This window comes from Capra hircus, chromosome 3, assembly GCF_001704415.2.
Source record: "Capra hircus breed San Clemente chromosome 3, ASM170441v1, whole genome shotgun sequence".
Classification (NCBI taxonomy): domain Eukaryota; kingdom Metazoa; phylum Chordata; class Mammalia; order Artiodactyla; family Bovidae; genus Capra; species Capra hircus.
In genome coordinates this window covers 10,336,413-10,359,499 of record NC_030810.1, presented here as the reverse complement: position 1 = coordinate 10,359,499, position 23,087 = coordinate 10,336,413, and the positions used below count along the sequence as shown (strand labels likewise).

Sequence of the window (23,087 nt, the reverse complement as noted above, 5' to 3'; positions counted from 1 at the left end):
AAGCACAAACTGGAATCAAGATTGCCAGGAGAAATATCAATAACCTCAGATATGTAGATGGCAGAAAGCAAAGAGGAACTGAGGAGCCCCTTGATGAAAGTGAAAGAGGAGAGTGAAAAAGTTGGCTTAAAACTCAATATTCACAAAACTAAGATCATGGCATCTGGTCCCATCACTTCATGGCAAATAGATGCAGAAAAACAATGAAAACAGTGAGAGACTTTATTTTTGAGGGCTCCAAAATCACTGCAGATGGTGACTACAGCCATGAAATTTAAAGACATTTGCTTCTTGGAAGAAAAGCTATGACAAACCTAGACAACATATGAAAAAGCAGAGGCATTACTTTGCCAACAAAGGTCCATCTAGTCAAAGCAATGGTTTTCCAGTAGTCATGTATGGATTTGAGAGTTGGACCATAAAGAAAGCTGAGCACCTAAGAATTGATGCTTTTGAACTGTGGTGTTGGAGAAGACTCTTCAGAGTGCCTTGGACAGCAAGGAGATTCAACCAGTCAATCCTAAAGAAAATCAGTCCTGAATATTCATTGGAAGGAATGCTGCTGAAGCTCCAATACTTTGACCCACATGATGTGAAGAACTGACTCGTTGGAAAAGACCCTGATGCTGGGAAAGATTGAAGGCAGGAGGAGAAGGGAACAACAGAGCATGAGATGGCTGGATGGCACCACCAACTCAATGGACATGAGTTTGAGCAAGCTTCGGGAGCTGGTGATGGGAAGCCTGGCATGCTGCAGTCCATGGGGTTGCAAAGAGTCAGACAGGACTGAGTGACTGAACTGAATACATAAGAAATTTTTAAACTAATTGTTTAAATATAAAATAATCACCTTTAAAAAGGATTCAGGAAGTAAAAGATTATGCTGTAGGTTAAACTGTGGCCCCCAAAAGATCTGTATACCCAGAATCTCAGAATGTGACCTTTTTGAAATAAACTTTTTTGCAGATATAATTAACATAAAGATCTTCAAACGAAATCATCTTCGTTTAGGGTGGACCCTAAATCCGATGACAATCATCCTTAGACGGAAAAGAACAAACAGAAAGAGAAGGCTGTGTGAAGATGGAGGGAAAGACTGGAACTATGCCAAAGGACCAAAGAACATGTGGAGCCACCAGAGGTTAGAAGAGACAAAGGACTCTTTCCTAGAGTCTTCAGACATGGCATGGCCCTGCTGACACCTTCATTTTGGACTTCTAGCCTCCAGAACTATGCAGAAATAAATTTCTGTTGTTTAAAGCCACCAAGTTCCTTTGGAACACAGAGCCATGCTGCTGCAATAAATATCTAAAAATGTGCAATTTGAGGGGGTTCCCTGGTGACTCAGAAAACAATGGCCAGCAATGCAGGAGACACAGGTTTGGGTCACTCAAGACAGATGGATCATGGTGGAGAGTTCTAACAAAAGATAGTCCACTGGAGAAGGTAATGGCAAACCACTCCAGTATTCTTGCCTTGAAAAGCCCATGAACAATATGAGAAGGCAAAAAGATATGACACTGGAAGATAAATCCCCAGGGAAAGTGTCCAAAATGCTACTAGGAAAGAGCAGAGAAAAGCTCCAGAAAGATGAAGTGGTTGGGCCAAAGCGGAAATGACACTCAGGTGTGGATGTGCCTGGTGGTGAAAGTCCAATGCTGTGAAGAAAATATTGCATAGGAACCTGGAATGTCAGGTCCACGAATCGAGGTAAGTTGGACATGGTCAAGTAGGAGATGGCAAAAGGGAACACCAACATTTTAGCAATCAGTTAACTAAACTGGACCAGAACAGGCGAATTTAATTCAGATGACCATTATATCTACTACTGTGGGCAAGAATCCCTTAGAAGAAATGGAGTAGCCATTGCAGTCAAAAAGAGAGCCCAAAATGCAGTACTTACATGCAGTCTCAAAAACGACAGAATGATCTCTGTTGGTTCCCGAGGCAAACCATTCAACACCACAGTAATCCAAGTCTAGGCTCCAATCACTAATGTCAAAGAAGCTGAGTTTGAAAGGTTCTACGAAAATCTACAAAACCTTCTAGAACATCAAAAAAAGATGTTCTTTTCATCACAGGGGACTGGAATGTAAAAGGAGAAAGTCAAGAGGTATCTGGAGTTACAGGCAAGTTTGGCCTTGGAGTACAAAATGAAGCAGGGCAAAGACTAACAGAGTTTTGCCAAGAGAACACACTGGTCATAGCAAACACCCTCTTCCAAGAAGACAAAAACGACTCTACACATGGACATTAACAGATGGTCAATACCAAAATCATTAATTATATTCTTTGCAAGCAAAGATGGAATGCTCTATATAATCAGCAAAAATAAGATCTAGAGCTGACCTCAGATCACAGGTTCCTTCATGCAAAATTCAGGCTTAAACTGAAGAAAGAAGGGAAAACCACTAGACCATTCAGGTAGTGTTTAGTCACTCAGTAGTGTCTAACTCTGGAGAAGGCAATGGCAACGCACTCCAGTACTCTTGCCTGGAAAATCTCATGGACGGAGGAGCCTGGAAGGCTGCAGTCCATGGGATCGCTGAGGGTCGGACACGACTGAGCGACTTCACTTTCACTTTTCACTTTCATGCATTGGAGAAGGAAATGGCAACCCACTCCAGTGTTCTTGCCTGGAGAATCCCAGGGACGGGGGAGCCTGGGGTGCTGCCGTCTATGGGGTCGCACAGAGTCAGACACGACTGAAGTGACTTAGCAGTGTTCAACTCTTCATGACCCCATGGACCGTAGCCCATCAGGCTCCTCTGTCCATAAAATTCTCCAGGCAAGAATACTGGAGTGGGTTGCCACTTCCTCCTCCAGGGGATCTTCCCGACCCAGGAATCAAACCCAGATCCTGCACTGCAGGCAGAACCTTTACCGTATGAGCTACCCAGGGAAAAACCAAATCCCTTATGATTATACAGTGGAAGTGACAAACAGATTCAAGGGATTAGATCTGATAGACAGAGTGCCTGAAGAACTATGGGCAGAGGTTCATACCATCTAACGGGGTGGTGATCAAAACCATCCCCAAGAAAAAGAAATGCAACAAGGCCAAGATGGATATCTGAGGAGGCCTTACAAATAGCAAAGAAGAGAAGAGAAGGGAAAGGCAAAGGAGAAAGGGAAAGATAAACCCAAGTGAATGCAGAGTCCCAGAGAATAGCAAGGAGAGATAAGAAAGACTTCCTTAAGTGAACAATGCAAAGAGATAGAGGAAAGCTATAGAACGGGAAAGACTAAAGATCTTTTCAAGAAAATTGGAGATACCAAGCGAACATTTCATGCAAAGATGGGCACAATAAAGGACAGAAGCAGTATGGACCTAACAGAAGCAGAAGAGATTAAGAAGAGGTGGCAAGAATACACAGAAGAACTATACAAAAAAGCTCCTAATGGCCCAGATAACCATGATGGTGTGGTCACTCACCTAGAGCCAGACATTCTGGAGTATGAAGTGGAGGGAGCCTTAGGAATCTTTACTAAAAACAAACCTAGTGGAGGTGATGGAATTCCAGCTGAGCTATTTCAGATCTTAAAAAATGATGCTGTTAAAATACTGCACTCAGTATGTCAGCAAATCTGGCAAACTCAGCAATGGAAACACAGGCCTGGAAAAGGTCAGTTTTCATTTCGATCACAAACACAGGCCTGGAAAAGGTCAGTTTTCATTTCAATCCCAAACACAGGCCTGGAAAAGGTCAGTTTTCATTTCAATCCCAAAGAAAGGCAATGTCAAAGAATGTTCAAACTACCAGACAATTGCACTCATTTCGCAAGGTAGCAAAGTTATGCTCAACATACTTTAAGCTAGGCTTCAGCTGTAAACAAACCAAGAAATTCCAAATGTATAAGCTGGATTTAGAAAAGGCAATGGAACCAGAGATCAAACTGCCAACATCCACTGGATCACAGAAAAAGGGAACTGCAGAAAAACACCTACTTTGCCTTCACTGACTATAAAAATCATTTGACTATGTGGATCACAACAAACTGCGGAAACTTCTTATGAGATGGGACCACCAGACCACCTCACCTGTCTCCTGAGAAACCTGTATGTAAGTCAAGAAGCAATAGTCAGAACCAGATATAAAATAATGAACTGGTTCAAAAACGGGAAAGCATTCAGTTCAGTTCAGTCGCTCAGTCGTGTCTGACTCTTTCAGACCCCATGAATCGCAGCACACCAGGCCTCCCTGTCCATCACCAACTCCCGGAATTCACTCAGACTCACGTCCACTGAGTCAGTGATGCCATCCACCATCTCATCCTCTGTCGTCCCCTCCTCCTCCTGCCCTCAATCCCTCCCACCATCAGAGTCTTTTCCAATGAGTCAACTCTTCTCATGAGGTAGCCAAAGTACTAGAGTTTCAGCTTTAGCATCATTCCTTCCAAAGAAATCCCAGGCTGATTTCCTTCAGAATGGACTGGTTGGATCTCCTTGTAGTCCAAGGGACTCTCAAGAGTCTTCTCCAACACCACAGTTCAAAAGCATCAATTCTTCGGCACTCAGCCTTCTTCACAGCCCAACTCTCACATCCATACATGACTACTGGAAAAACCATAGCCTTGACTAGATGGACCTTAGTTGGCAAAGTAATCTCTCTGCTTTTGAATATGCTATCTAGGTTGGTCATAACTTTTCTTCTAAGGAGTAAGCGTCTTTTAATTTCATGGATGCAGTCACCATCTGCAGTGACTTCGGAGCCCAGAAAAATAAAGTCTGACAGTTTCCACTGTTTCCCCATCTATTTCCCATGAAGTGATGGGACCAGATGCCATGATCTTCATTTTCTGAATGTTGAGCTTTAAGCAAACATTTTCACTCTCCACTTTCACTTTCATCAAGAGGCTTTTTAGTTCCTCTTCACTTTCTGCCATAAGGGTGGTGTCATCTGCATATCTGAGATTATTGATATTTCTCCTGGCAATCTTGATTCCAGCTTGTGTTTCTTCCAGTCCAGTGTTTCTCATGATGTACTCTGCATAGAAGTTAAATAACCTGGGTGACAATATACAGCCTTGACGTTCTCCTTTTCCTATCTGAAACCAGTCCGTTGGTCCAGGTCCAGTTCTAACTGTTGCTTCCTAACCTGCATACAGATTTCTCAAGAGGCGGGTCAGGTGGTCTGGTATTCCCATCTCTTTCAGAATTTTCCACAGTTTACTGTGATCCACACAGGTCAATGCTATGTATTGTCACCCCACTTATTTAACTTACATGCAGAGTAAATCATACAAAATGTCAGACTGGATGAAGCACAAGGTAGAATCTAGATTACTAGGACAAATTTCAACAACCTCAGATATGCAGATGATACCACTCTAATGTCAGAAAGTGAAGAGGAACTAGAGTCTCTTGATGACGGTGAATGTATTTTGCATACGGAATGGATGTTTCCATTCCATAGTAGTCCCACATAGCTGACTACAGTGGGTTGAACTGTGGCCCCTATATATGTCCACCCACTTTAGTTCAGTTCAGTTGCTCAGTCGTGTCCGACTCTTTGCAACCCCATGAATCACAGCACGCCAAGCCTCCCTGTCCATCACCATCTCCCGGAGTTCACTCAGACTCACGTCCATCGAGTCAGTGATGCCATCCAGCCGTCTCATCCTCGGTCGTCCCCTTCTTCTCCTGTCCCCAATCCCTCCCAGCATCAGAGTCTTTTCCAATGAGTCAACTCTTCGCATGAGGTGGCCAAAGTACTGCAGCTTCAGCTCAGAATGTGTACAGAATGGGTTTTGCAGATGTAATGAAGATAGATAAAGATCTTGAAATGAGATCATCCTGAATTAGGATGGGGTCTAAATTCAATGAAAAGTATCCTTAGAAGACACTGAAGACACAGAGAGAAGGTGGCAGTGTGAAGATGGAGGGAAAAACTGGAGTTATACTGCCACAAACCAAAGAACACAAATCGATCCATCAGAAGCTGGAAGAGGCAAGAAAGGATTCTTCCCTGGAGCCTTCAGAGAGAACTCTGCTTGCCAACATCTTGATTTCAGACATCGAGCCTCCAGAACTGTGAAAGAACAAACTGTCATAGTTTCAAACAAAATTTTTAGTAATTTGTTATGGCAGCCTTAGGAAACTAATACAGATAGCCATCAATCAAAAATATGACAAATTTAAACATCAAAAAGTGTACTAACCACAGTAAGTTTAAATATATCAACTGTATTAAAATTTGAGTTCAGTGACAGCCCCTCCCAAACCTCACCTTTGGGATTTGCTTAGGTAACAATTCATTTGTCTGAAAACTGGCAAATAAAGAGGAAAAAAATAAGCATTTACTCTGCTTCTCCTATACAAATGATATTACAGAGTAACCAAATAACTAATAAAGCAACTCTTTACAAAAGAATTCCAGTAAATAAATATAGGAGAAATGACAGAAAATCACTATTCTAATAAAATAATGGATCAAGGCAATAATCATCAATGGCTGATAAATCTATTAGGTGATAAGTTAAGAAAGTACCTTTGGATCCTGCCGACAAAACCTAAAACTGATCAATTTTAGTAACACTAGAAGTGTGACAACTATTTATGTGTCTCCTGGAATGATGCAGGAAGAATCTGCATTATCACCTAATAGATTGACTACACATCCTAATTAGTCCAGGACAGTGCCAGTTCATCGCTACTGTCCCACTGCAATTATTAAAGAGCATACTCTTTCATTCTTAAAATTATCTGATTGGAAATATGCAATCAATTCATGAATTCTTCTTTGCAAAGAAACTGAACGTAAATCTCATAAAGGTCTACCAATTCAAGTTTTCAACCTTGGCTGCAGACTGAAATCTCTTGGGAAATTTTTAAAAATACTGATGCCTAGAATCCACCTTGTGAATTCTGATTTAATTGATCTGAGAATCAAGATATTTAAGAGCTCGCCAAGTAATCCTAATGTTTCAGCCAAAATAGAGAACAATTGCTCTATATCTGTTTTTTGGGAAATATGAAGGGTTAAACACCATGAGAATCCAATCAGCCAAAACCAGAATGTGGGAAACTCTGCTGGTCAAAAGAGGGAATATATTTAACAAATAAAGAGCATAGGAAAAAGTGCAGGAGGTAGAGGGGATAGCGTAAAGGAAGGGGAGGTTAAAGTTAACAGAAACTTAAGATACATATAAGCCAGATGAAATGGTAAATCTCATTTGCACAGTTATTTAAACAGAACAAAGACACTTATTAATAATCAGAGAAATCTAAACTGGATTAAGGAAATCAATTTTGTTTAGCATTGCGGTTGCATTGTTTACCTGTTAAAATGCATATGGACGTATTTATAGATTAAATGATGTGATACCTGAGATTTCTTTGAAGTTATTACATCAAAAAAAAAAAAAAAGAGAGAGAAGGCAGGCAGGAAGAAATCAGATGAGACAAAAAAAATGGCAAAATGTTATAACTGTTTACTTGTCAAAGTTGGGTATTAAGAAGATGGGGATTCACTGCCCCAATATATTTTTTATATTCTGCATTGATAGGGAATTATGAAATATAGTGAAGTTTCTTAATCTTGCCTATGAATGTGTAGTATATATGTGATTGTATATATTTATAAGATATGTTGGGAAATATAAAGAAAAATGAACACATGTGATCCTTGGCCTCAAGAAATAGTGGGTAGCCTAAATACTGGACAACAAAAGGTTTGCTTATGTACTGTCTTTCATCAAAGACAGGAAGGCAGCTAGCTCAAGCTTCTGTGAGACCAGAAAGAATGAAATGGAAATAACATTATTAGTATTCCCTAAGCATAAGAAACTGGGCATAGGAATACTATTGCTAAATACCAGAGGTTGTACATAACCTGACTTTGTAAAGTCCACGGTCTTACTACTGCGTTGAGCCATATGAAAAGGCATCTATGTAGTTAAAATGGTCAAATATTAGCAATTCTGTACGGTACAACCTAATATTATGTTAAAATTCCTTTCTCTTTCTTTTGCAAAAATAATTACATACAGTTAACTCATAGTAAAATAATCAGAATATTTAAAGGAAATGTCAGTTTTCTTTAAAAGTGGTTGATCTTAAAAAAAAAAGTGATTGATCTGACACAGAACTCAAAAATATCTTCTAAATATCCAGAGAAATTGCAACTGTACATTTATCTACTAATATTTTACCACATAATAAAGGCATTCCATTTTCAAAGGAAGCATAATCTTTAAGTGAATCGTAGCTTTACAATATTTAGTGTATATTTCTTAAAAAGAAACCTGTAAGATGCAAAGATATATTTTAAGGTTATCGCAAGATATATTCCACAGGCAGAAAGTTAATGTGATGCTTCTTGAGAAACAATGTGTATCAATTTGATTTAAATATATTTCAATGTTTTGTTTGCCATGCCACAGGGCATGCAGAATCTTAGTTTCCCAACCAGGGATCAAACCCACGCTTGCTGCAGTAGAAGTGCAGTCTCAACTACAATATTATTTTAAAAACCAAAAATCCCAGAGAATGAATTCTGAACCAACACTATTATGTACACATATTATCTTGTATCACATATATTAATAACTAATGCATATGTTTACTAAGGGCTTCCCAGGCGGCACTAGTGGTAAAGATTCCACCTGCCAATGCAGGAGATGCACGAGACACGAGTTCAGTCCCTGAATCGGGAAGATTCCCCAGAGGAGGAAATGGCAACTCACTTCAGTATTCTTGCCTGGAAAATTTCATGGATGGAGGAGCCTGCTGGGCTCCAGTCCATGGGGCCACAAAGAGACATGACTGAGCGACTAAGCACAATGTTTATTAATTACTGTATGTTAATATAATGAATTCTAACCTATACTACTTATCAAATAGTACAATTTTTCAAGTGGCACTTGATCTTACTTTAGCCTAATGTATCATGACCTTGAGCTCTCTCTGTGCTGCAGTTTCCTCATGTATAAAACAGGACAGTAATAGTTGACTACTATTTATGGAATTAATGAGGATTAAAAAATACACTACATACAAAACCTTTAGAATGACTGGCATGTAAATGTTTATAAATATTACCACTATTTGTAGAAGTCTCTGCTAGTTACAAGACGCGCCTTGTGAAAACAATTCAGGATCACTGTCAGCATTAGAATAGCCTCTTCAAAATGCTCTTTATACTTTGAGTATATAAAGAGCATTTTGAAGTAAATATGTAAGTAGATAACTTACACTATGCACATGTGAACTGCAAATATTTTTAATGATATGTACCACCATGTTCTTAAGCAACACACTTAGTAGAAAAACCAAAGATAAAAAGTTCATTAAGGAATTAAGAGGGATTAACCTTTTGCAATTTTTTATTATAAAATATTAAAATAACAGAAATACAAAACTTCTCCATAATCCCATCGCATAGTAAAACCAATGTTTTCATTTGTTCATGTTACTTTCTATTCCTTGTCTACATGCATGTTCAATTTTAAATTATTTACAATGAGAACATAGTTTACATTTTCACTTTAATTTTATACCCTAAGAAATTCTCCATTTTGCAAAATTTTCCCTTAGTCTCCCTTTTCCTTTCTCATCCCCACCTGCTGAAGATAATGGTAACAGCTGACATGCATCCTTCACAACTTTCTCCAAGCTCATACATATACAAGTATAGACACATATGTAAGGAGGAGAGAAAGATCAGTTTGTTTTTACAAAAATGGAAGCATACTACTTACTTACATATGCTTTCTCTTTCTTTTAAACATAGGCCAAACATATATCTCAAAATTAATATACAGAAAAGTTTAAATATGAAAATGGTTACAATCTACTAGACCAGGTAATAATACATACATTTATAAAAGTTATTATTATTTTGTATGTAACCTTTGAAAAGATAGAGGAATTTCACCAGATTTAGTCAGAGCTCATGCTTCATAAGAGTTTATTATAATAACCATACATAAAATAATCCACTGCTTACAAGCCTACCTTATGAATTTTAAAGCTTACTCCAGAAAATAAAAATTGTATAACCTTAAACAAACTCATAAATAATATCTGAAAAATATCCTGACTTTAAAGAGTGTGTGAGTGTGTGCGTATAATACTGGCCTTCATATGAACTTGGTTCTTTCTACAGCAGAGATGATGGATGTGGTACTCACCCACCCACATATTCAGCTTCTCCACGTTTACAAATTGAGAGACTGGCATTCAGATATAGTCTGAATACAATTAAATCAGTCTTACCTTAGGTATTACTATTGTCCTAAGTGCTCATAAACATAAAAATAAGACATCAGGCAGACCTACAAAGAATTTAAGATTGTTAAGTCAATGGTTTTAAAACACACTCTCCCATCTAACCGTAATCCAAAACAATCACAAGATGCTTAAATCTAGATTCACAGAGGAGAATTTGGAATATAAAGGGTGATATGAAAGATTAACAGAAGGTCACAAAACTACAAACAACTTGATACGCAAGATATAGAGCCTCTAATACAAGTAAACTACCAAAAGTCAATTTTTGAGTCCTTATCACAAGGAGGTCATACATATTAGAGGTTCAAAAGAGAATACGATGCCCCTATCCTTAAGGAGTTCACAATTTAGCAGACAAGTCAGAATATGTAATTCTAAATGATCATACATACCATATACATAGCACAATGCCTAAAACACAGTTCACCAACAGGCACAGGTACTCAACAATTTTTTTGTGACTTGTGATTATAAAAGTCAAAGGCAGTAAGTATCATAAACACCATATCATCAACACAATTTCAGATTAAATAAATTTATTACCTTGGCCTACGTAGTTTAACTACCTCAAGGCAAACAGATTATTTTAAAAGATATACTTTTAAAATTTATTTTTAAGTGAAGGATAATTGCTTTACAGTATTACATTTGTCTCTACCAAACATCAACATGAATCAGCCATAGGTTTACCCATGTCCCCTCCCGCTTGAACATTTCTCCCACCACCCTCCCTATTCCACCCCTCTAGGTTGTTATCCAGCCCCAGTTTGAGTTCCCTGAGTCAACAGCAAATTCCCTCTGTTATCTATTTTAAATATGGTAATATATGTTTCCATGTTACTCTGGCCATACTCCCCTCACCTCTCCTTCTCCCTCACCTAGTCATGTCCCTAAGTCTGTACTCAATGTCTGTGTCTCCACTGCTGCTCTGCAAACAGGTTCATCAATACCATCTTTCTAGATTTCATATATATGCATTAGTATACAATAATTGTTTTTCTCTTTCTGACTTACTAGATTCATCCCCTTCATTAGGACTATCTCAAATGTGTTCCTTTTTATGACTGAGTAATATTCCATTTTATATATGTACCACAGCGTCTTTAAAAAGATACTATACTTTTGTACATACTCCCCATTAACTGCTCAGAATGTACACATGGAACCCATATAGAGTTTAGTGCAGGGAGACAAAAATATGGGGAAAAAAAGCACGTGCACCATTTAAAACAACTCTACTAAACATTCTAACCAAATATCAAAACCAAAATAGATTATGGAGCCTAAAAGAGATTGGCTGTAACCTTCCTCCACAATGAAACTGGTAAAATAACAGGGAAAATCTGTACAAGTGCTCTGTATGCTACATGCTATTAAAAATAATATTAAGTTTACACTGATATCAGTGTAGCACCTTTTAAGTGTATTAGAAGAGAAAGGAGTATTTAAAATCTAGTTGAATTTGTTACCAAAGTGCATAGATGTTTTCTAGAACATTCTATCTTCTATGGTGAAAATAACAACAGCATTAGCAGCAACTGGGTTCAGAGATGATCTTGAATTCTCAACTAAAATAATTTACTCTTTATATTTTAACAGGTGGACCACATGCCATATGCCTTCACTGAAGCATAATGAGGATCCAGTTTAAAACTGGCTCAAAGTATGAAGAACAATTTAAAACTTTCAAAACGCATGCATTCCATAACCAATATTAATCCTAAGTGAACTGTTTGAGCATACTAACATACAATTTAATTTGTCCTATGAGGAAGATCTAACTATTGCATGAGCGATCTGAAGTTTTCTAAACCTAAGACTAACAATAAATTTCGATTGCTCAGTATACTACAGTGAAATGCAAATAAGAACTGATACAGTGATAGATGTGGATAAATATTTAATAACACAAGTATAGTAAAATGTCAATGACAGAATCTAAATGTTGATCACTATGGACACATCCTGCATTTTTTTTTTTCAGTTTTGCTGAGTAGTTGAAAATATTTTCCTAATAAATTGTGGGAAAAACACTACTTGACACCTCTTTGGTTATTTATCATTTAAGCTTTTAAGGAGAGAAACATAGACTTTAAAAATTCCTGTGTGGGCACTGTAGTTGGGACAAACATGGATTCAAATCCCAGCTAAATCTAACTAGCTCTCTAATATTAGTTACTTAACCCCTATATGCCTACATTTCCTCCTGTGCAAAATGGGTCTACATAGTAAAGTGACTGAAAGTCACTCAGTCCTTTCCAACTCTTTGCAATCCCATGGACTATAGAGTCCATAGAGTTCTCCAGGCCAGAATACTGGAGTGGGAAGCCTTTCCCTTCTCCAGGTAATCTTCCCAACTTCCCAACTCAGGGATCTAACCCAGCTCTCCCGCACTGCAGGCAGATTCTTTACCAGCTGAGACACCAGGGAAGTCCACAGTAAATGTTGAGGTTTAATTCTTCCTATAAAGCACAGTGCCAGGCACATGGAAAGCACTCAAAATGTTAGCTGTAGTATCAATGAGATTGCTAATTTTATGATAAATCGAAAGATTAGGATTTAAGCAGTAATTTTCTAGGCAGTTGGCTTAACACTGAGTTGACTATTTTGATACCATTTACAAAAAGGAAGATTCCTGGTAGGAAACTTACTGCTTAACACGCACGCTAAGGGAGAAGGGAGGCGAGGGGGAGGGGGACGAGTGATATAAGAAAAATCTAAAAAATACTGCTCAATTGACAGTACAGTATTGTTCTCCATCTGAAAAAAAGAAAATCACTCAGAATTAAATAAGAAAAGTTTCAAGACAAACTTTAAAAGGCACTCAGCAACTCCTATGTAGAACTGGCTTCACCTCTGCAGGTTGGTTGGATACATCCTTGTTATGACAAAACTTGTCACAGTCTTCCACATTCTTAATTGTTGCTAAAGGGGCTAGGCTAGAACATGACATTTATAGTTGCCAACATCTTTCTCCTAAATCAGGACAAGCCAACGAACCCATTTCTTCTTTAGGTAAGAGCACCACCTCCACCTTCGTCTTGATAACGGTTATGGGGGGAGGGGAAAGAAGGCAGGAAAATGAATTTGCAATGGTACTACTGAAAAACCCTCTTGGTTATTCCTCAGAAGACCCCTCCACAACTCATTCCCGCCACCACCACCCCCACCTGACCTCTCTCCTGTTAAAACTTCCAGACTCTGGTTCACTAAAGATGCACTTAAGTATCTGACACCTTTCCTCTCCCGACCCAGATAACCCACCAACAGTGCTGGAAAAATTAAAAACACAAAAACAACAGCCCCTCCCCCTCCCCTCCCAACCAGCAGCAAATCTTTGTCCCACCTGCCGAAGGACCACTCTAAACGCGCTCCACACTCAAGGTTGCCCCAGTGCTGCCCGCAGCCTTGGCCAAGCCGGGCCTCGGCGACGCCTGCACGAGCCTACGCTTGGCCCATTCCTCTCCCGGGCCCCGGGACGCGGCCCCCGCCCCGCCCCCCGCCGCCCGAGTTCTGCCTCACCTCACCTACCCTCTTTCGGGGGCCGGACTCCACCTCTCTCTCCGCCATGTTGGGCCCCGCTCGGAACCGCTGCGGCTCCCAGCGCGGTGGCGGCGGAACCTCTCGGGCCCCCGGCCCCCGCCCACACTGCAGGAATAGCCGCCTCGCGGCAGCGTCCCCGAACCTGGCCGGGCCTGGCGCTTAAGAGTGGGAGGGGGCGGATGCCGCGCGCCGGGTCGGAGATCTTGAGATCCCACGGGTGCGAGCGTAGGCAGTAGGGCCTGCCCGGGAAAGGGTTGGGGGGGCCGGGATTCGGGGGGTTAATGGCCTCCAAGGGGCCCCGTGAGTAGGATTATTTTCTCTCAGAGAAATTCCTCCGCCTGCGGTTTCTTAAAGGGATCACCAAACCAGCCCCTTGCGCGCGCCCTTGATGCGCAGGCGCACCCTAAGCCCCTCCTTCCTTTCCCACCAAGCCCCCGGTCCCGAGCGTGCGCGTTGGGTAGCCCAGGGTAGGCCAAATCCTGCAAGTCTCTTTGCTGCCAGCAGCTGGTCCCACTACTCAACTATGGCCGCTTCCTTAAAGGGGCCATGACGCAATGATGGAGGAGGAATGCAAGAAATCAGTGAAAGGGCTATCTGGAGTATTGGGTGAAATGTCAGTGAGGGGTCCAGATCACCATCTTGGACCTGACTGCAGTGATACCATTGTAAGGGGGAAATGATGGTGGGCTGAAGTTCACCGTGGACCTCTGAATGTGAAGAATCCCAAGCAACGACAGAACCAGCCAGTCATCTCAAGAAGATCCACCTTTCTTGCCTTTAGACAGCCTGATCAGAAGCACAGGGCATAGACGATTAAGGGCCAACTCTGACAGCCTAACTTCAAAGGCAAAGCCTTTGGTGATTTTGAAGACTGAAGCAACAACTGGAGACAATTTTCTCAAATTTGTCCTTTGTCTAAATCGAAAAGCGTCTTAGGAACCATCTACTCTTTCCCATTGGTAAAATTGCCGCCGAAACAAGGGAAGTCATTTGCCCCAAAGCATGTAGAGGCTGGTGTGTAATTAGAACAAGACTTGAGTCACAATCCTCCAGATTTTTCAACGCACCAGGCTGTCTTCGAAGCAAGAAATAAACTCATTCTTACCTAGAAGATTAAAAGTGAAAATTCATGATCTTTCAAGAACACTGTAATTATCCTCTGAAGATGTATGACGGTTTGCAAATACTGTGTGTCTTCATTCACTTCCACTGAAGGAGCTTTGAGAATCTGACTTAAAGAATGAGCATCTTTAAGCAGAAAACTGGGAAGTAGATTTGGATGTAACTTGCCCTGAAACCAAAGCTGAAGATCGCTGAAGAAAATGAGGACTTGATCCATTCTTCTTCATCCATTCCAGTGTCCCATCCCCAGGTGGGGAGAAATTGCCCTAATGGAGTTATAGCTAGGAGTAATCATATAAGAAAGAAATACAAAGAATTTGCTTCCCGAAGAGACTTTCCTCATGACAAGAGACATTCAGATGCAAATGAGCAACTCCCAAAATTACAGGATAATGGGATGTAACTTTTGTGTGTCACTTTAACTTTTATATATTGCTTGATAGATGTTTTTAAACTAAGAAGTTTTCTAATCCATCACACTTTACTGAAAAGTATCTGTAAGATTGTTAGGTTTCCATGCTGATCTTTGCTCACTCTTGTTCATCTTTAATTTCACTTGTGGATGAGAAAGAGGAGAAAAAGACTAAATAAATAAAAGTATGTTTCAGCCCGAAAGAAAAAGAGATGTCAGACCCTTTAGTTCCATGTTAAGAACAAGAAGGTATTAAAAAGAGCATCCAAGGAAAGAAAATTCCAGGGAATATGGGTACATGAAAGTTCTAGTCATTCTTCTAATAAAATCTGGTGATTTAAATTTGAAGTTGAAGTTGTTAAATTTGAAGAGGAAATGGGGAACCTATAAGCCTGCTCCCCAGCTTCCCCGTTGCCCTCAGTGTTCTCCTTTCATGCCCTCTCCCACTGTTAGAGAAATGTGTTTCTCTGAACACAGTTTAAAGCCATTTATTTCCTCCACGCTTTTAAAGATGGAGCCACTGAGGCCCAGAAATAAGATTTGACTTGCTTGAGATCACAAAAAGAATTAGGAACAACATTAGAACTGGAACAGACAGCCTAAAGCTGTTTCTTATCTCTGACTGTTTCTGGAGGTATTGTGAATGTGTTGGGTCCTGAACAATAGGTGGGATTTGTACATTCCAGATGATAATACAAGCATACCATCAATTTTCAGAGCAATCATCCATGTGGGGGAAGGAAAAAAGAGAAAACCAACACTTAGTGGGCACTGCAAGGTTACTCATATTATCTAAATTTTGTAGAAGGAATTTTAGAGGTTAAGTGACAGTCCAAGGTCATTCAGCAGAGAAACCAACTCAGAATTAAAAGCCTTTTTCTTTCTAGCTTATGCAAATATGTCATAACCTAGAGATTGCAAATTGGCAGTCTTGCAGACACATCTTTCCCATAGTCATATTTGGCTTCACCGAGTACACTTTAGTCAGGTTACCTGCTCTGTGCCTCACTTTCCTCATCTGTAAAATAGGTTGCTGGGAGAATTAGTTAACACCTCTAAATCTCTTAGGATACTTTTGGTTTCAAACACCAAAAGTGCATATCATTTTATAGATTTAAAAAAAAACTTTTTTTTAAATGTTAAAGGAGCTGCTTTATTTTTTTTTTTAGTTTTTTATTTTTTAAATTTTAAAATCTTTAATTCTTACATGCGTTTCCAAACTAACTTAAAATATTTATTGCATGTCAACCTTTAAAATGGGCTATTTCACATGCAAATTTCACATAAAATTTTCTGACTTCTCTATGAACGAGCAGAATATAATGGTGTAGTATTTTGTGAATATCATCTTAATTTTCTTCTTTAAGTTATGTTCCAGTATAGACTATTATCTGAAGTGTAGCTCTGAGACTTATTTCCCTAATCAGCAGTGAGTAGAACTGGCTTCAGTTCAGTTCAGTCACTCAGTCGTGGCCAACTCTTTGCGACCCCATGAATTGCAGCACGCCAGGCCTCCCTGTCCATCACCATCTCCCGGAGTTCACTCAGACTTACGTTCATCGAGTCCGTGATGCCATCCAGCCATCTCATCCTCTGTCGTCCCCTTCTCCACCTGCCTCCAATCCCTCCCAGCATCAGAGTCTTTTCCAATGAGTCAACTCTTCACATGAGGTGGCCAAAGTAATGGAGTTTCAGCTTTAGCCTCATTCCTTCCAAAGAACACCCAGGACCAATCTCCTCTAGAATGGACTGGTTGGATCTCCTTGAAGTCCAAGGGACTCTCAAGAGTCTTCTCCAACACCACAGTTCAAAAGCATCAATTCTTCGGCACTCAGCTTTCTTCACAGTCCAACTCTCACATCCATACATGACTGCTGGAAAAACCATAGCCTTGACTAGACGGACCTTTGTTGGCAAAGTAATGTCTTGGTCATAACTTTCCTTCCAAGGAGTAAGCGTCTTTTAATTTCATGGCTGCAATCACCATCTACAGTGATTTGGGAGCCCCAAAAAATAAAGTCTGACACTGTTTCCACTGTTTCCCCATCTATTTCCCATGAAGTGATGGGACCGGATGCCATGATCTTCGTTTTCTGAATGTTGAGCTTTAAGCCAACTTTTTCACTCTCCTCTTTCACTTTCATCAAGAGGCTTTGTAGCTCCTCTTCACTTTCTGCCATAAGGGTGGTGTCGTCTGCATATCTGAGGTTATTGATATTTCTCCCAGCAATCTTGACTCCAGCCTGTGTTTCTTCCACTCCAGCGTTTATCATGATGTACTCTGCATATAAGTTAAATAAGCAGGGTGACAATATACAGCGTTGACGTACTCCTTTTCCTATTTGGAACCAGTCTGTTGTTCCATGTCCAGTTCTAACTGTTGCTTCCTGACCTGCATACATGTTTCTCAAGGGTGGTCTGGTATTCCCATCTCTTTCAGAATTTTCCACAGTTTATTGTGATCCACACAGTCAAAGCTTTGACATAGTCAATGAAGAAGAAATAGATGTTTTTCTGGAACTCTCTTGTTTTTTCCATGATCCACCAGATGTTGGCAATTTGATCTCTGGTTTCTCTGCCTTTTCTAAATCCAGCTTCAACATCTGGAAGTTCACGGTTCACGTATTGCTGAAGCCTGGCTGGGAGAATTTTGAGCATTACTTTACTAGCATGTGAGATGAGTGCAAGTGTGCAGTAGTTTGAGCATTCTTTGGCATTGCCTTTCTTTGGAATTGGAATGAAAACTGACCTTTTCCAGTCCTGTGGCCACTGCTGCGTTTTCCAAATTTGCTGGCATATTGAGTGCAGCACTTTTACAGCATCATCTTTCAGGATTTGAAACAGCTCAACTGGAATTCCATCACCTCCACTAGCTTTGTTCATAGTGATGCTTTCTAAGGCCCACTTGACTTCACATTCCAGGATGTCTGGCTCTAGGTGAGTGATCACACCATCGTGATTATCTGGGTCATGAAGATCTTTTTTGTACAGTTCTTCCGTGTATTCTTGCCACCTCTTCTTAATATCTTCCGCTTCTGTTAGGTCCATACCATTTCTGTCCTTTATCGAGCCCATCTTTGCATGAAATGTTCCCTACGTATCTCTAATTTTCTTGAAGAGATCTCTAGTCTTTCCCATTCTGTTGTTTTCCTCTATTTCTTTGCATTGATCGCTGAGGAAGGCGTTCTTATCTCTTCTTGCTATTCTTTGAAATTCTGCATTCAGGTGCTTATATCTTTCCTTTTCTCCTAGAACGGGCTTAGTGGAGAGAAAACGAGTTTGCTAAATTTCCTTAATTCCATTTAACCTGTTAAATTTAGTACTTCCTAAGAATCTCATATTCTCCCACACTCCAGAAAAGATACTGCTTCCAGCTAGGACAGTTCAGTCAGGAAGCCATGACATGCTCAGACATTAAGCCTAACTCAAAGTGTAGAGGGAAGAAGGAAGAGAAAGATAAGAGAGAGAATGATTGAGAGATATATGTCTACATCTTCCCAATTTGTGTAAAATTCCATAGACACAATTATTAGATACTGTGTTTTTGAAGGAGCTATGCAAGTGAGTGGCCCTTTAGCTCCAGTGTGATACGGAATTTATCCAGAAGTTCCCACACACCCTGCAGAAGAATAGGGAAGGTAGCCAAGAGAACTGGCTAGCAAGTGTAGGAGGAGGTAACTCTACAGCTCGGTCTGGGAACAAAAATTTGTAATAGCCAGACCTTAGGAAGAACTGTGGTTTGCTTCCAGGCTCCCGGCAAGCTTAGCAAGGCCAAGCTACAAGTTACACTGCTCGTGAGCAGCAGGTTGCTGGGCATCCAAAGAAGTTAGAACGGTACAAGTCCTTCCTCAGCAATATAATGTTTCCTACACAACCACGACAACACTATCTTAAGGACATGTGCAGAAGTGGAGAGAAGCTGCAGGAAGTACTTGGCATTTCTTCCCCAAAGAGGTTATTACCTAAAGGAATCCCATCCTTTAGATTCAAATATGTCCTAAACAAAATTGGACACTCGGGTCTATTAGATAAATTCTGAGAATGTTTGAAAGAAAGTAATAGGGTGCTGGGATAAAACGTGAATGGAGTAGGGCCACTTCAGTTATTTAGTTTCTGAAGAACTTCTAAACCCTGGTTTTGGGAACCTGAACAAGTAGAAAGGGAATTAGGTGCCCCTCTTGTGGACTGCCGCTTGTAGAGGGACACCTTCCTCCCTTCCCTGCTACCTGGTAGGACAGTTTCAAGAATTCCACAAATAGAAGACTTGCAGAAGATCCTAATTTCCCCTCTTTCTGTCACCTGCTTTTACCAGAATATGAGGAAGAAGAGTAATCTATTGTTTGTCCCTGGCTTCTCCCTTGGGTTTCTTTTTTTTTTTTTTCTCCCTTGGGTTTCTTAATGTCATAGGAACCTGCTTCCCAGATAGAAATGGTCTACTATATACAGACTCTTATTTGCCATTGCTGGGACCTGAAGCATACTCAATTGATTCAAGGCTCGTAAGAGAGCAGATTTTTACATTATACAAAGAAGGATTCTCTGTCAGCCACTGGCGTCCCTGATGGCTCAGTGGGTAAAGAATCCATCTGCAATGCAGGAGACACAGGAGAGATGGGCTCAGTCTCTGGGTGGAAAAGACCCCCTGGAGCAGGAAATGGCAACCCGCTCCAGTATTCTTGCCTGGGAAACTGCACGGATGGAGGATCCTGGCAGGCTTCAGTCCAAGGGGTCGCAGAGTGGGACACGACTGAGCAACTGAGCACGCTTGCACACATGTCAGTCACTGAATGACCTTAGGGCAGTTACCTTACCTCCGTGAGCCTCAATGTTCAAATGTAAGGTGGTTAGTTCAGATATGGTCTCACTGGCAGAGCCAATTACCTGGTAATGACCACTGGGGGTGTTGTGCAGAAAACATCTGTTGGAATGTTAGAAAACACATTTAGTTTCAGTAATTAATGAGTGATGTCTGCCACAGATCAGACAGGGGTGGAGGGAGCTACATTGCCCATTACTTAGGCCATCCCTAAGCTAAATGCTCTACTAATTACCCCCTTTCTAGATTTTTTTGATTCTATAAATTTACATGACTGCTGTTGAGATGTAGCAATTTAATCTCACTGTTTTGACTATTTTCCATTATGTCAATGGGAATGGAGAGAAGGGATGGAAAAAAAGAATTGATCCTCCAATTTAACACTGCCCTTTGAGTAATGAAGATCCAGAAATCTGGTCCACAGCTTTTTCTTGAACCAAAGCTTTTTAATTAGCTGCAAAAAAAAACTGAAGATGGATTCTTTCATTAAAGGATAACTCTTATTTTTCTTGTCCTAATATGGAAAAAATAATACTTATCTCTTTTTCATGTACCAGAACTTTGTGCAGAAAATATTGTCTTAAAGAATGATCTTCAAATATTATTTTTTAAATTAAACTAAAAAACAATTTAAAGATTCTCATTCTGAAATGAGGAAATAGAAAAAATTAAAGTTAAGCAAATAATAAAATGTTTCTGTTTCTTTGTGAGAAAATAAAAAATAATAGTAAGAAGGATCATGAAAGCTTTTCAGCTTCAAGAACCTGTGTGTCTGAGGTGAGTGGTTCAGAGGACTTAACACATAAATACAAATAAAATTAGCAACTATCTGCCAAAAATGATAGGAGAAATGGTGAATATTCAGTTTAACTGATAGTTAATATATATGTTCTGCACGAATTAATTTTCAAAAATTTAGAATATGAGGATATAATTCACATAAAAACTATTCAGATTAGAATTTAATCTTGCTTTGGTTGTTTGAAGATAGTCCATGATTTTGTAGTGCTGCTGGGTTATCAAGTCAAGCATCTTAACTTTCTAACAGATGGTGTGGGGCGTTGGGCTGAATCTTTCCTGACTTACATCTTGACGGACGTACACTGAAGCAACAGGGACATTTTGTTTGTCATTTTTTCAAAAAAATAGCATGCAGTAAATTGCAGGGAAGTTGTTACTGATTTGAAGTTGTTTGGATTCCTTATGACAAGTTTACTGTACCTTTTATTAACATAATGTCCACATTTTCAATTCAGTTTTTCCAGGGAGTGTCCATCTAACCAATCTATCCTAAAGCAGATCAATCCTGGGTGTTCATTGGAAGGACTGATGTTGAAGCTGAAACTCCAATACTTTGGCCACCTGATGTGAAGAGCTGACTCATTTGAAAAGACCCTGATGCTGGGAAAGATTGAGGGCAGGAGGAGAAGGGGACAGCAGAGAATGAGATGGTTGGATGACATCACTGACTCAGTGGACATGGGTTTGGGTAGACTCTGGGAGTTGGTGATGGACAGGGAGGCCTGGCATGCTGTGGTTCATGGGGTCGCAAAGAGTCGGACACGACTGAGTGACTGAACTGAACTGAACTGAACACCCAAACAATGAGTACACATTACATTATCCTCATGTGAAGATATTTTCCCCATTTCCCTTCACTAAAAAGTGACTCACTAAGGTATGAATATTCTCTAGGTATGTGAGAGAGGCTCAGAGACTGGATCAGAGTCAGCTTCACAGGCCTGGAAGATGGGAACTTTCCTTGGTAAATTTCATCCATCACATAACTCATTGGCTGCCTCTATTGACATCTTCAGTCCAGGCCTTACTCTGAGCTCTAGAACCTCATATCCACTACATGATGATTTAACATAATTTACTTATTTATAAGTCTAGCATCTGTCAGAAATTAAGGATACCAAGATAAATACGATAAGAATTGATATGGACATGTAATTAAACAATTAAAACGGGTGATACGAGAGAAATGAGCCTGATATGATAGGGAGCACAGAGGAAGTGTACTGAAGCTTTTGAGACTCCAGTTAATGCCAGTGTGTTTCAACTTGAACCCATTAACTTTGTCCCCACACAAACTGATACTTCAAGAAACTAAAAACAGATGAAATGCAAACTATGGAGACGGACATGACTTGTGAGAACCTAAGTCCCTTCAAATAACCCTATATTACTACAAGGAGAATTGCCGGTCAAGAGGGTTGTTTTTTTTTTTAAAGATGGGAATCATTAAAGCATATTACAAACAGTAAAGCATCACCAAGTATATTGGAAAGATCATATGGACAACACAGTATGAAAGACCTCTGCCTCCAAGATAACACAGACTTTGGAGACAAGGCTAAAAGATTAGGCGAAGGCCAGGAAGTGGATGATGAGGTGGGTGAAAAAGAAGAAATCATGTATCATGGAGCCAAGCCATTTTCAGAAACCAGTGCTCCATTGAACAGTTAATCCTTTGGAAATGCATTCTGTAGCCTTGTCATGCATGCATCCAAAGTCCCTTCAGTTGTGTCTGATTCTTTGCGACCCTATGGACTGTAGCCCGCCAAGTTCCTCTGTCCATGGGATTCTGCAGGCAAAAATACTGGAATGGGATGCCATGCTCTCCTCCAGGGGATCTTCCCAACCCAGGGATCAAATCTGTGGCTCCTGCATTGCAGGAGGATGCTTTACTGCTGAGCCACTGGGGAAGAGAGTTGTCATAGTTATTGGTTGATTTCTGTGAAAGAAGGTGAATATCATTGTACTGCTTCTTCTATAAACCTTGTTCTTCAGGTCCTAGCACGAGAGTAAAATTCATGATTAATAAGGATATATTAAAGATGAGTATATTTAATGCTGATGAGTTAGATATTTCAAAATTTCAGGAAGAAAATATAAAGACCAGAGCTTGGCAAGTCACAATAATTGTCTTAGGCCAGCTGAATAATCATGAAATA

General features: G+C 40.1%; 1 protein-coding gene across 2 annotated transcripts in view; it reads right to left on the bottom strand.

Moving 5' to 3' along the window:
- Positions 1-14,146, bottom strand: part of ZMYM4 (zinc finger MYM-type containing 4) — a 167,482-nt gene extending 153,336 nt beyond the window's left edge. The window contains exon 1 of one of the 2 annotated variants that reach the window (XM_018041376.1): positions 13,766-14,146. In XM_018041376.1, coding sequence (XP_017896865.1) covers positions 13,766-13,804 — 39 coding nt within the window. In that variant the 5' untranslated portion in view covers positions 13,805-14,146. Of the gene's footprint in view, positions 1-13,580; positions 13,711-13,765 lie in introns of those variants that run through there. The other variant, XM_018041385.1, reaches the window with a different exon arrangement.